At 51.2% G+C, this 13,257-nt stretch overlaps 1 protein-coding gene across 2 annotated transcripts in view; it reads right to left on the reverse strand.

The window, feature by feature from the left end:
* The window catches only part of FBLN1 (fibulin 1), an 82,987-nt gene that overhangs the window by 54,632 nt on the left and 15,098 nt on the right, over positions 1-13,257 (reverse strand). For both annotated transcript variants that reach the window (XM_057556532.1, XM_057556533.1), the window contains exons 3-4: positions 6,597-6,732; positions 4,319-4,490 (exon numbers count right to left, since the gene is read on the reverse strand). In XM_057556532.1, the coding sequence (XP_057412515.1) occupies positions 4,319-4,490; positions 6,597-6,732 (308 nt within the window). The remainder of the gene's footprint in view (positions 1-4,318; positions 4,491-6,596; positions 6,733-13,257) is intronic.

Here is a 13,257-nt window from a genome sequence, read left to right on the forward strand (position 1 = left end):
ACCCCAGAAGATGTTGCAGTCCTAACCCCCAGTACCTGGAAATGTGACCTTAGTTTGGAGAAGGGTCATTGCAGACAATCAAGTTAAGATGAGGTCATTAGCGTGGGCCCTAATCCAATGATGAGTGTCCTTACAAAAAGGGGAAATTGGGACTCAGTGACAGATATGCAGAGGAAAAGCAGTGTGAAGAAACAGGGAGAAGACAGCCGTCTACAAGCCAAGGCATACCTGATGCTCCCAGAAGCTGGGAAAGAAGCCTGGAGCAGATGCCCCCAGAGGCCTCAGAAGCAGCCGGCCCTGCAGACACTTTGGTCTCGGACTTCTGGCCTCCAGACTGTGAGACAACACATTTCTGTGGTTTAAGCTCCCCAGTCTGTGGTGCTTTATTACAGCAGCCCCAGGAAATGAATTCACTTATTTTATACACTTTGCCTGCCAAGCTCAATGTAGTGCCGGGCATCAACAGTCACTCACTCAATTCATTCAACAAAGGTATCTGAGTATCAGCTCTGAGGGTCAAGCACTCAGCACGGACAAGGCCCCTCCTCTCAATAATTAAGATTCAACAGGGCAATAGGATAGAGAGGGACCCAGTGGGAGACCTGGGCCCTCATTTTAAAGGGTTGTATTCCATTGGCAATTCTGGCATAGAAGAAATGGATTAGTCCTTTTAACCTGGGTGGGTAGACCCAAGAATTCCTAGAATACTTGAGAAACCAAGTGCTCTGCTGATGAGGACCTTCCGCAAGATGGAATGACAATGATCACCATTCAATCACAATCCAACAGCCCTTACATTACAACGCTGGGTGGCAAAGCATAAATCAAAGGTATCCCCAGCACAGCCACACCTACACAAGAGAAGCCAAGAGAGACAGAAAAAAGACTGGAAGGAAACGTGACCTAATGGAAACCATACTAATCTCCGTGTTGATTTCCTCTTCCTTCTACCTTCCCGTGTCTTCTAAAATGCCTACAGTGAGCGCATGATACACACACACTGGAAAAGCAGACATCAGTAGAAAGACACATATTAGTAATTCTGCTGTAAGTTTCATCATAACATAATTTATAGACACTAACTATGCATAAGGCGTTATTTTTTAGGGGTTATTAAGATATGGTAAGGGTTCCTAAATAATTCAAAGAACTTTTCAGCTAGGGAGGAACTAAGCCAGAGACCCTTAGGGTGTGAGTCATCTCTAGGTTAGGAGGCTGGGAGCACCTTTGCTCAGAATGTTTAATGTGGGTGCAACTAGAGATGATCATACTAAGTGAAGTAAGTCAGAAAGAGAAAGACAAATACCATATGATATCACTTATATGTGAAATTTAAAATATGACACAAATGAACCTATCTATGAAACAGACACAGACTCTCGGACATAGAGAACAGACTTGTGGTTGCCAAGGCGGAGGGGGGTGGGGGAGGGATGGAGTGGGAGTTTGGGGTTAGCAGATGTAAGCTATTATATAGAGAATGAATAAACAACAAGGTCCTACTGTAGAGCACAGGGAACTATATTCAATATCCTGGGATAAACCATAATGGAAAAGAATATGAAAAAGAATGTGTGTGTGTGTATATAAATGTGTGTGTGTGTGTGTGTGTGTGTGTATATACATGTGTGTGTATAACTGAATCACTTTTCTGTGCAGCAGAAATTAACACAACATTGTAAATCAACTATACTTCAATTTTTTAAAAAGAGAGAAAAAAAGAAAAAAAAAGAATGTTTAATTTGGGGACTCTTCATTCACTTGGTGCATTCCATCCCAGCAAAGCCCAAGTCCCTGCCATGTGCCAGGCACAGGCCAGGGTGTCCAGACCCCATCCTCCGAAGGACTCATGGTAACAAGGCCGGGAGGACTCATGAGAAACTATTTATCACTCAGGTGATGAGGTCATCAAGATTTCCACAGCATTTTTCAGGAGCCAGCAAGCCTGGCAAAGAATGCTAGAAAAGGAATCTTGAACCAAGCTTCCACAGCCTCAGTCTCCCAATCTGTAGAATGGACATAACCAAGATACGCCCTAGCACAGTTCGTCCCAAAGGAACAGGGTTCTTTCCCCCATCTTAGACCAATACTTTGATCATTTATAACACAGATTATTAGAAAAACTAAGATAAGAAAACAGACATGTAGGTCCCAATTTTATATTTAAACAGACATGTTACTCTATCAAATGCTTATAGAAGTTTCTAAAAGCTTACTCCCAATTTCTGTACTTATTTTGTTGCAGGCCAGCACTGGTCTGTGGGCCCCCTACGGTAGCACACAGTAGGCCCACAATAAATGTCAGTGGAAGAGAGGAAGGCAGGTCTGTGTCTGGGTGAGGAGGAAACACAGGGAAGTCCTCATAGAGACACTGAGGAAAGTCTGAGGCAAGAAACGAAGCAGATAAAAGACAAGGGAGAAATAAGACATCTGGAGCAACAGAAAAGCTCAGAGATCATTAATGAAACAAGACATTAATCAACAAAAGTCCTCCCTGGAGACACAGGAGAAATTCTCCACCAGTATGAAGAATTTGAGTTTGTTTAAAGTGAAAATGTCATCCATGATTTCAAAAGTCAAGGAAGGAGCCAGAACGTGGTTCCAATCCCCCTTTATGACTAAAATATCTGAAATCAGCCCCACGGCGGCCATGGGGCCCTGGACTTGAGAAATCAAAACAAAGAATGAAAGACTGGTCCTTTGACCGAGGACCCCAAAGCCACATGAATGGATGGCCTGACTTAGGGACCACTGGTCTGTGAGCTCGTCCTTCCGAGCCCCTTCCTGCCCCTTTCCCATTTTTAACAGAGGGCAGACGGAGCTCAGAGTGAGAAGGCAAAGGTCCCAGTCACGCAGCAAGCTTGGGGCAGAGCAGATGCTTGAAATTTTCCAGGGCTCTTTCCATTATGGCACAGGAAACCATTGCATAAGCGGAAGAGATGATTAGACAACCAAGAAGTTTCCTGAACCATGTAACTGAATCACGAAGCCCCAAGGTTTCAGGATTTACGTGGCTTCAGACAAATGGAGGATGGAGACTGAACTGGTGGACACACAGCTGGGAGCCCTCTTGAGGCTGCTCTTGGGGTCATTCGCCCTTTTGCTGAATAAATATCTAGTGTTTGAATGCTCACAGACTGCTATGAATGAGTGTTGCCCCTGCTATTAACGAGTGGTACTCCCTGCCTCAGCTCCAGATGGAGAGATGGCACTGGCCAGGCGTCGGAAGGCCAGCGCTCTCCCTCCTCTGTACGTCAGCCATGTGATCGTTTTTTTTTTAATAATTGTGATTTTTTTTTTTTAAAGATTTTTTTTTTTGATGTGGACCATTCTTAAAGTCTCCATCGAATTTGTTACACTATTGCTTCTGTTTTATGTTTTGGTTTTTTGGCCCCGAGGCATGTGGGATCTTAGCTCCCTGACCAGGGATCGAACCTGCACCCCCTGCATTGGAAGGTGAAGTCTTAACCATTGGACCACCAGGGAAGTCCCCTGGCCACGTGATCTTGAGTGCCAGGTCCTCATCTGTGAAACAAGAGCACGGCCAGCCACCCACGCTGCCCAAGGCGGTTGGAGAGACGGGACAAACTGTGATGGCAAACACTTTATACCCCTTCTCCCATTTAGTCCCAGCAACCTGAGGAAGCAGGACTCTAATTATCCCCTTTTCACAGATGAGGGAACTGAGGCCTGGATGCACCAGTGTGCCCCCCAAATACATGTCAGGACAGGGACATGAACACAGATTTGTCAGATCCCAGATCCCAAGCCCTCAGTTTCACTCCAGGATGATGACAAATGTGAAACTGCTCTGACAACTAGAACCAGTCTGTGCTGAGTTAAGGCAATGGTAAATGTGCGTGTCCACACCGCCTGTGATGGTCAATTTTATGTGTCAACTTGGTTGGGCCACGGTACCCAGATATGTAGTCCAGCACTAGTCTGGATATGGCTGTGACGGTATTTTTTAGATGAGATTGACATTGAAATCAGCAGACTTTGAGTAAAGCAGATTGCCCTCCATCATGTGGGTGGGCCTCGTCCAATCAGGTGAAGGCCTTAAGAGAAAGACTGACCTCCCCCAAGTAAGAAGGAACCCTGCTAGCAGATGGCCTTTGGACTCGAGCTGCAACATCAGCTCTCCCCTGGGTCCCTGGCCTGTGGGCTCACCCTGCAGATTTCAGATCTGGCAGCCCTCACAACTGTGTGAACCAATTTCTTAAAATGTCTCTCTCTCTCTCCAGGTCCTATTGGTTCTGTTTCTCTGGGTGACCTTAACTAATTGCACTGCCCAAGAGGGAAGAAATGGGGGAATTACCTGCTTCTTGAAGGTCCCCAACGTCCCCCGGGGCAAAGTCTGCTGTCTCCTGGCCCTTGACGCAGCATGCCCGGAAGACCAGCCCACACTGGTAGCCGACCATGAGGCTGTACTCGCAGCTCTGGCCCTGGGCCTGGGCCGCCCTTCCCAGCAGGCAGCAATGGCAACACCTCTGCAAACACAGGAGGAGACTCCCGTTGGGGAAGCCAGACACAGGACACAGCGGATCCCCACGGACCCCTCAGCCCCCTGTGCTAATGCTCCCTGGACGGTGATGACATGTGCCTGACTTGGGCCGCATCTTCTACATGTTGGCAGGAAACAGCAAAGCAAGCCGAGCCCGAAGCCTGCTGCCCCCAGATCTCGCAGGTCCTAATTTTGAAAGGAACCTTAAAGGGCCTTATCCCAGCACGTGCTCCACGATACCTGACTGCCCCCCAATATCCCTGCCGGCCCAGCTTCCACCTCCAGGAAGAGGGGGTTAGGAGAGGGCCTCCTGGGGCTCACACAAGAGCTCCCTAAGGGTCCATGACTTCTGCGTGGTCTGAGATTTCTCTACCATGCCTGGAAGGATGAATATGCACCTTGCCTCTTCCCGCACCGAGTGAGGGTGGTTCAAGCAGCAGGAAGGGAACCTCAAGCCTGGTCATCAAGTGAGGAACAGAGTTGCTGCCTGTCCCCTGGACCCCAGGGAGTCCAAAAGCCACAGCTGAATCCCAGGGACAACACTCACCCTGGCACGTGAAAAGCCCCGTTTCAGTCCTTATCATGCTAAAAAAAGCATAGAGCTTTCCAAAAGGTGCATAGCAGGAGCAGAGGAGGGGTGGCTTTGCCTGAGTTTCGTAAAGGTTGACGGGTCCCCAGCCTCTGCTGCCGGAAGGAGCAGGAACCTCAGTTACCTCTTCCACCTTTAGGTCATGAGCCCCCTTCCCGGAAACACAGACCACGCATCTGCCACAGAGATCTGTTTCCACGCCCCTTAGAAAGTTCCATGCCTTTCTCTCAAGTCGGGGGACACTGGCGGAAGTGTCTGCGGGGCAGACAGCGTCTGCAGAGCCCCAACCCTTCCTGGGAGGCAGTCACTGAACACATGAGGTCCTGGCTCCCGGGCCCCCTTGACCAGACCACCCCCCCCTCGCCACCCCCCCAGGCTCTCTCACACCAGAAGCCTCCTCCCAGGAAAGCCCACAGAGGCTGAGGGTGGGCAGAGGGGCTCTGGACCCCCAGCTCCTCTACGTGGAATCTCCCTCCACATTCCGACCTGCGTGGAAAGAGAATCCCCAGAAAGGAACCCACACACCCCGCCTCGGGATCCAGACTTCATTCCAATGCTTGCTCCTTGAAATTACTTCATGGCTTTCCTAACTGGGAACGGGGGCATCTTTCTCCCAGGGAATTCATTCTTGTCACCTGGCACCTCCAACAGAAACCCAGATGACCAGGTTAATTAACTTTCCAAACTTGAGCTCCTTCTGGTCGGGCAGTTTTTCTCCCTCAGTAGGTGGCAAGAGAGGGACAGCCTAGTGTATTTACAGTCTTCAGACCTGGGAACGCTCTCAGTAACCTTTCCACATCTGTGCAAAGATGCAGGCCTTCCACAGTGACAGAGGTCCTGAGTGACCTGGCCTGGACTTGGAGTCCCAGGCTGGATTACGTCATTCATTCATAGCCAACCTTTGGGCAGGGTTCCCTCTGGGCCAGACGGACCACATTCCCAGCCCTGCCTCACCAGATCCCTCCCTTGCTGGTCCTGAAAGGACCCCTGCTGAGAGGCCACTTTGGAGTGTGGGCCTCTCTGAACCTCAGTTTCCTCTTCTAGGGCAGTTACGGAGGTCATGTGTTATCAGAGGTGTTGGTGGGGGCCCATTCTGAGCTCTGACTAGTTCGGGAGAGGAGGGAAGCTGGAGGGCCTCCGGAGTGGGGTGGGGAATGCCTATCTGAATTGAGAAGAGGGTTCAGAAGGCCCTGAGCCCAGATAACCCCTGCTCTGACCTCTGCATTCCTGTTTGAAGCCCCGGGACTGGCAGTCTTCAGGGCAAGGCTGGGTCACTCCATCCCTGCTTCCCTGGTGTTGGACAGGGCCCGGGGTGTTGTCCAGGGTTTACTGAATAAACTGGAGGAGGTGGGGAGACTTGAGTGTCCCTCCTCCCCCCGCTGAGTTGAGCACAATGCGCTGCTCATAGGAAAGGCGTCTGAGGTCGGGGGTGCAGGGAGGAGAGCGCCCCAGGCCTCCTGCTGAAGAAGTGGCTGCTGAGCTGGGAGGGGCCCAGGTCCTCACCTTCACGAACATGGCCTCGAGGCTGGCGTTGTCACCACGCGGCACGGCGCAGCTGTCCTGCTCGTTGGCCAGGTTGATGCCCGTGGCACAGTGCAGCTCCTCTAGCTGGCTGTGGCAGCACTGCTCCTGGACCATCCTGTGGGCAGAGGGGGCAGGCTGGCCCAAGGGCTCTGTGGGGCGGGGGGCCCACCAGGCGGTGCTCAGGGCCTGGAAGCAGTAGCCCCTCGGGGATGGGAGCTCTGTCATCTTTGGGTGCCCCCCTGCCCCATCCCCTCCACTCATCCACAGACACACAGAGACACACACACAACGTCTGCATACGGAAGGTGCTCAACAGTGTTGAATTAGAAAGACTGGATGCAGGGTGGTGTCTGGGAGTGGAGTCGAGAGACCCAGTTGTGTGGCCAGAGCCCCAGTTCACCTCTCTGACCTCTAAGCCTCAGCCACAGAAAGTTCCCACCTATTTTAAAAAACAAAAACAGCTGACTGCTGACTCTGGGCCAGACCTTCTGATCCTTTATCAAGTTGAATTCTTCCCAACACTCATCTCCAGTTTCCGGAATCTGTGGAAACAGCTCCAGAGAGGTGGAGTAGCCTGCCCAAGGCCACAGAGTGAGGGATGGTGGCAACGGTGACACCGGGCCGTGGCATCCACGTCTCCCAGCCCCGTTGAGGGCTCTGGGAGGAAGGTCCTCGGAAACCCGAGGACACACGTGCACAAAAGCTTATGTCGACAGAAGGACCATCACCTCCCAGACTTGGTCCCTCAGACACAGCTCCAGGTGGTGAGGGAGGAGGAGGTGTGTGATCACAGCTCTGGCTCCCACCAGACCCCAAATAACCCTGGTTTTGGCCAGAGCCAACAAGGGCAGGAGGAGCCGCCAGACCTGCACCGGTCCGGGGAGGGAGGGGCCCCGCTGGGCTCTGTGTGCTGCCAGTCAGGCTGCCTCCGCCCCCAGCCAGCCCTCCCCAGCCTCCACCCTATGGGCCCGGAGCTCTGCACCCGGCTTCCCGTGCACTTCTAGAACTGCCCTCAGGCTCCGGGATGGATTTGTCTGCACAGATAGACCTCCGAGATACTGCACGTTTGGTTCCAGGCAACCACAATAAAGTTAGTCACGTGAATTTTTTGGTTTCTTGGTGCATATAAAAATTATGTTCACACTGTACTGTAGTCCAGTAAGTGTACAATAGCATTATGTCTAAAAAAGCAATACATACCTTCATTAAAAAAAAACCTTCCTTGCTAAAAAATGCTAACCATCATCTGACAACGCGGAGTTGCCACAAACCTTCAATTTGTAAAAAAAAAAAAAAACACACAACCTTCAAAGCACAATAAAGTGAGATATGCCTGTACTCTGCTACCACACATCCACTCATGCTCTCAGTGGATTTGCAAATGACAGGCATTTCACTGCATTATCAGGAGAGCAAGCAGATATGCATCCATTGATCCATTCACTCAAAGATATTTATTGGCTGAACAGAAAACAAGTGGTGTGGAAAAACGGGACCCCTCATGCACTGTGGGTGGGAAGGTAAAATGGTGCAGTATGGCAGGTCCTCCAAAAATTTTAAATAGAATGACCATAGGATCCAGCCATCCCACTTCTGCACATAAACCCAAAAGAATCGAAAGCAGTGACTCACACAGATACTTGCACACCCACATTCCCAGCAGCATGATTCATAATCGCTGAAAGACGGGAGCAACCCAAGTGTCCATCAAGGAATAGATGAGCTAAATGCGGTCTGTACATATGATGGACTTGGATTCGGCCTTAACAAGGAAGAAAACCTTGACACATGTTACAACACGGATACACCTTGAGGACAGTAAGCTAAGTGAAATAAGCCAGACACAAAAGGATGAATACTGACTCCCCTTTTATGAGGGACCCAGCGGAGTCAAATTCATAAAGACGGAAAATAGAAGGGGTGGGCTGGGGAAGGGGGGGTAACAAGGAGGTTTTGTTTCATGGGTACGAGTTTCACTAGGAAGATGAAAAAGCTCTGGAGATGGACGATGGTGATGGTGATAGAGTGATGTGAATATACTGAACTGTACACCTACACATGGTTACGATGGTACAATTTGTGTTATGTATATTTTACTGCAATTTATAAAAAAATGTGGCTGTGGCCCTACTGTGTGCCCGGCCTGTACAGAGGCTTCAGGGACGGGGAGAGGGATGGCCTGGTGGGGAAGCTCTGCCTCCCACACCCAGGCGGCTTCTGGGGCAGCAGTTACTAAGCTCTGCCCTGATGGGGCTGGGCTGGTGCTGGGCGTCCAGAGAGCTGCTCTCCCCTTGCTGCCCTTCAACTTGGACAAGCATTCACCTGGCTGCCTTGCTCGCCTCCTTCAGGTCCTGGCTCAGATGCCTGTTCTCAGCGAGGCGTCCCCAGACAGCTCTATGTAAAATTGTAAACCTGCCCTGATCAGGAGACCCTGCTTCCTGTCCCTGGGTTTTCCTTTCCCACGACACCTCGTGCCTTCTTACAAACCATAGACTTTACCATGTCGTCGTCATCTGTATCCTCCGTAGAAGAGATTTTGCCTATATTGTTCACTGATTTATCTCCATCTTGTCCAGAATGCCCTCAATACGATTTGTGAAATAAATGAACGAAGGGGTTCAGAGAGTGACGGGTAGACTGAAAAACAGCATCTGAGGATCTGCTTTGGGTTTTGGCTCCATGTGTATCCAAATTCCTCCGAGAGACTTGTGGGCTTAATTCAACCCAAGGTTTGAGGCAAATTTCTATTTGGGTCCTAAGGCATATTGGCCCTTGGTCGAGGCCAGAATGCAGGGCAATGCATGAGTCGAGGAAACGCCAGCTGCCGTCTCCCGATCGCCCCCAAACGTGCCATGTGTTAGAGGCTCAGGCAGAGGCCGAACGTGCCCAGCTGGAGCCCATGTGTGCAGAGAGGGGCCGGCCCCTCTGTGGTCCTTGCCAATCCCCTCGTCTGCCAGTGGCACCAACCCCGGGCTTCTCAGGTCCCACAGAACCCTCAGGGCCGTCCTTCCTCAACTCTACCCTGGAGGCTCGGCCTGGGGCTCGCCCACCTGCATGATCCCATTCTCCTCATCCTGAGCTTAGAACAGCCCTGAGGATCAATAAAGATTTGCCGAATGAATGAGAACTTAAAACTGGAGATCCCGGCAGAATACCGCTTCAAAAGAAGAAAAATGATACCCGAACTACTGAGTTACCAAGTGGCCGGTGGTCTCTGTTTCTTTTTTTTTTTTTTAAACATTTCTTTTTTTTTTTTTTTGAGTATCTTGTTAATTTCTTTTTTTTTTATGAGCTTATTTTATTATTTTATTTTATTTATTTATTTATTATTTTTGGCTGTGTTGGGTCTTCGTTTCTGTGCGAGGGCTTTCTCTAGTTGCGGCAAGCGGGGGCCACTCTTCATCACGGTGCGCAGGCCTCTCACCACCGCGGCCTCACTTGTTGCGGAGCACAGGCTCCAGACGCGCAGGCTCAGTAGTTGTGGCTCACGGGCCCAGCTGCTCCGCGGCATGTGGGATCTTCCTAGACCAGGGCTCGAACCCGTGTCCCCTGCATTGGCAGGCGAATTCTCAACCACTGCGCCACCAGGGAAGCCCTAAGAGGACCCTCTTAAAGCAGACTGGATTTCCGACCTGCTCTCTCCCTTCTCTGCCTTCATTAAAAACAATACCCCTGAACTTGTTAGAAAATCCCTGCTATCAGCATCGCTGCGCTGCTTGTCACTCCCCACTGCACACGGCCCCGCTCATCCTAGCACCGCGGCTCTGACTTGGGGCTCAGAGTCATCTGTCGTGTGCCGTCCGCATCCACTGGGCGAGGAGAGCATGGAGGGCTGGGGCGGGGGGGGCGGTTCTTGTTCTCCTGAGCACCCCCTACGGTGGCACCCAGTGCTGCCCCTGGAATTAAAACCCAGTTGTGTTCTTAGATGAGCTGCATCTGACTTTGAGCCCAAGACCCCAGGCTTGGCCTCTGACCTCTGCAGATGGTATGGGGTTCAGACCCCGACATTAAGTGACAAAGAGGAAAAGGGTGCAGGGCAGGCTGGAGGGGCAGCAGGCAGCACCTGGGGAAACAGGACCGGGGTGCGGTCAGAGCCCAGCAGCCCGGCAGCTAACTCACTAAGAGGCCTTGGACACAGACACAGCCCCTGCCCGTGAGTTCAGGGACAAGTCCACTGGCCTCCCTGGGCCTCGGGGAAACAAAAGGCCAATCGCTGGCAGTCAGCGTCCTGGGAGTTGAATAACGCGTCTTGAGGACCCTGTCATATGGAAACTCACACTATCCAGCCAGAGTTCCCTTGGGTCCCACGTGATGAAGTGAGTGGGCCCCACTGGAAACGTGTCGGGGGTCAGGGGGAACCTGGACTTGCACCCATATCTGCCCCCAAGAGAGAAGACCTTCCCTCTCGGCCATTCAGGTGATATGACTTACATTTCAGGAAATCTCTGAATGCGTGTTTGAAATTTACCCCTGCCCAAAATGTAGATCATGAACCGTAATCTTGATGTTCCGACTACCTGGTCTTTTGTTGCAAAAACTCCTATATATCCTGGCTCCCCCCTTGCCTCTTTGGAACAGTTTTCTCAGCGTTATCTGAGATGCTGTGTCCCAGGCTTGAAGTCCTCAGAAAGTCCACCAAATAAAACATAACTCTCAAAAAAAAAAAAAAAATGTAGGTCATAACACGAATGCCTGCTGCATAGCCAAGAAGGTAGTTTCTCTAGAGTCTGGAGCCCACTGGGGATTCAAGATACCTCCAAAACTCAGTCAAGACATTGGTGAGGAGAAGTCAGTAACAAATCCAGTTGTGACTAAAATCCAAACTCACAAGTAGGGCCCAGAGGCCACTAAGTTGCTGACCTCAGTTCCTCCTTCTGTCCGTTGAGGGGTCAGCTGGCTGATGCCTCACTTTGTAAGCCTTTGATTTACAAACAGGGCTCCCCGTTTTGGGTTGAATTGTATCCCTGCCTCCCACAACTCTATGTTGAAGTTCTAACCCCAGGACTTCCGAATGTGACTTATTTGGAGATTGGGTCTTTAAAGAGGTAATTAAGGTTAGGGTGGCCCTAGTGCAATCTGCCTGGCATCCTTATAGGATAAGAGATTAGGACACAGACACACAGAGAGGGGAGACCATGTGAGGACATAGGGAGAAGCTGGCATCCCCAGGCCAGGAGAGACGGCTCAGGAGGAACCAGCCCCGTTGAGACCCTGATCTCAGACTTCTGTCCGCCAGGCTGTGAGACAGTAAATGTCTGTGGTTTAAGCCACCCAGGCAGAGGTATCTGTGCCGGCGGCCCGAGCAGACACATACAGCCCCACAGCCTGGCCTGGTGGTCCCGGCTGCTTCCCTCGCCTCGGTCATTATCACAACCCTGAAAGGAAGCTATCGCTGTCCTCCTTTTACATATGGGGAAACTGAGGTTCCAAGTCGGCTCAAGTCACACAGCCTGAAAGCCGGCCCAGGTGGGTCCCCGGGGCCCGGCTACCTCTCAGAGCCCAGTCTGCAAACAGAATGCTTGGCGCTCACCACCCAGCTTCGCTCCGCGACTGCCAGCCGCCCTCTGACGTTTCTAGCTCGAAGCCACACTTGGGAGCCAAGATCCCTGCTCTCACTCATCAGACGCGCCGTAAATGCTAACGGCGTGGTCTCCCAGTCAATTCAAACAATCCGAGTGCCCTGTCTTCTCTTCCTTTGTTTGGTCTATAATGCTTTTGACTTTTCAAGAATTTCCTAAATCGAGATTTACATCCTCCGTCACTGCTGGCAGGCAGCAGTCTCTGCTCGATGCCAACACAAATGCAAAACTCCAGAGTGAGGCAGACAAGCCTCCCCTGCACATTCCTTCCAAGGCGGCTCTCCACCTAGCATCCCACAGCTCCAAGCGTCCAAGCAGCTTAGCCTTGGATTAGAGGCAGAGAAAATGAACGGATGTCAAGTGTAATGGAATGCGTTCATACCCTCGCCTCCCCCTCAACCTCTGCTCCCCAGGCAAGCAGATCTGGGTTCAAGTCCTAACGCCATCACCTACCAGCTGTGCGTACTGGGGAAAGCTCAGTATCCTCATCTGTAAAATGGGATCAGTAACACGGTGAAATGAGATGAAGGGCAGCAAACGCCCAGCACAAAGTCTGCTTCATAAAGGCTTGCTATTATTTTTACGGTGATGATCAACGTTACATATCTTTATCATTTATTCTAAGCTTACATTCTCCCAAAACTTTGAGGGAGCTTGAGTCAATTTAGGAAGAGAGGAATAAAAATAGTTGATCCAGATGCTGGCTACTGTATGAAGTAGACAATGGTCTGGCAGGACTTTTGCTCTGGGACTCGCTCGTCTGTGTTTTCGGGGTCTGAAGGTGGCCCAGGCTTTTATCTGCAAAGGGCTTCCAGTCACACGATCTCATCCGCCCCCCCCAATGACCACCCCCTTTCTGGGTGACTTGGCCACACTGCCCAGGTGCGGCAGCGAGGGCTACAAACCCACATCCTCTTGCTTGCAGCCCGGTGAAATGACAGGATGCCCGGCAATGCCAGGGTGGCACGGGAAGGGTAAGCGGAGTCCCGTACAAGGCCCGTGGGAGCAAAGAGGAGGGACGTGGGGGTCACCAGCCCCCCACATCTCCCGCAGCCTGGCCT

The sequence above is a fragment of the Balaenoptera acutorostrata genome, chromosome 11 (assembly GCF_949987535.1).
Source record: "Balaenoptera acutorostrata chromosome 11, mBalAcu1.1, whole genome shotgun sequence".
Taxonomy (NCBI): domain Eukaryota; kingdom Metazoa; phylum Chordata; class Mammalia; order Artiodactyla; family Balaenopteridae; genus Balaenoptera; species Balaenoptera acutorostrata.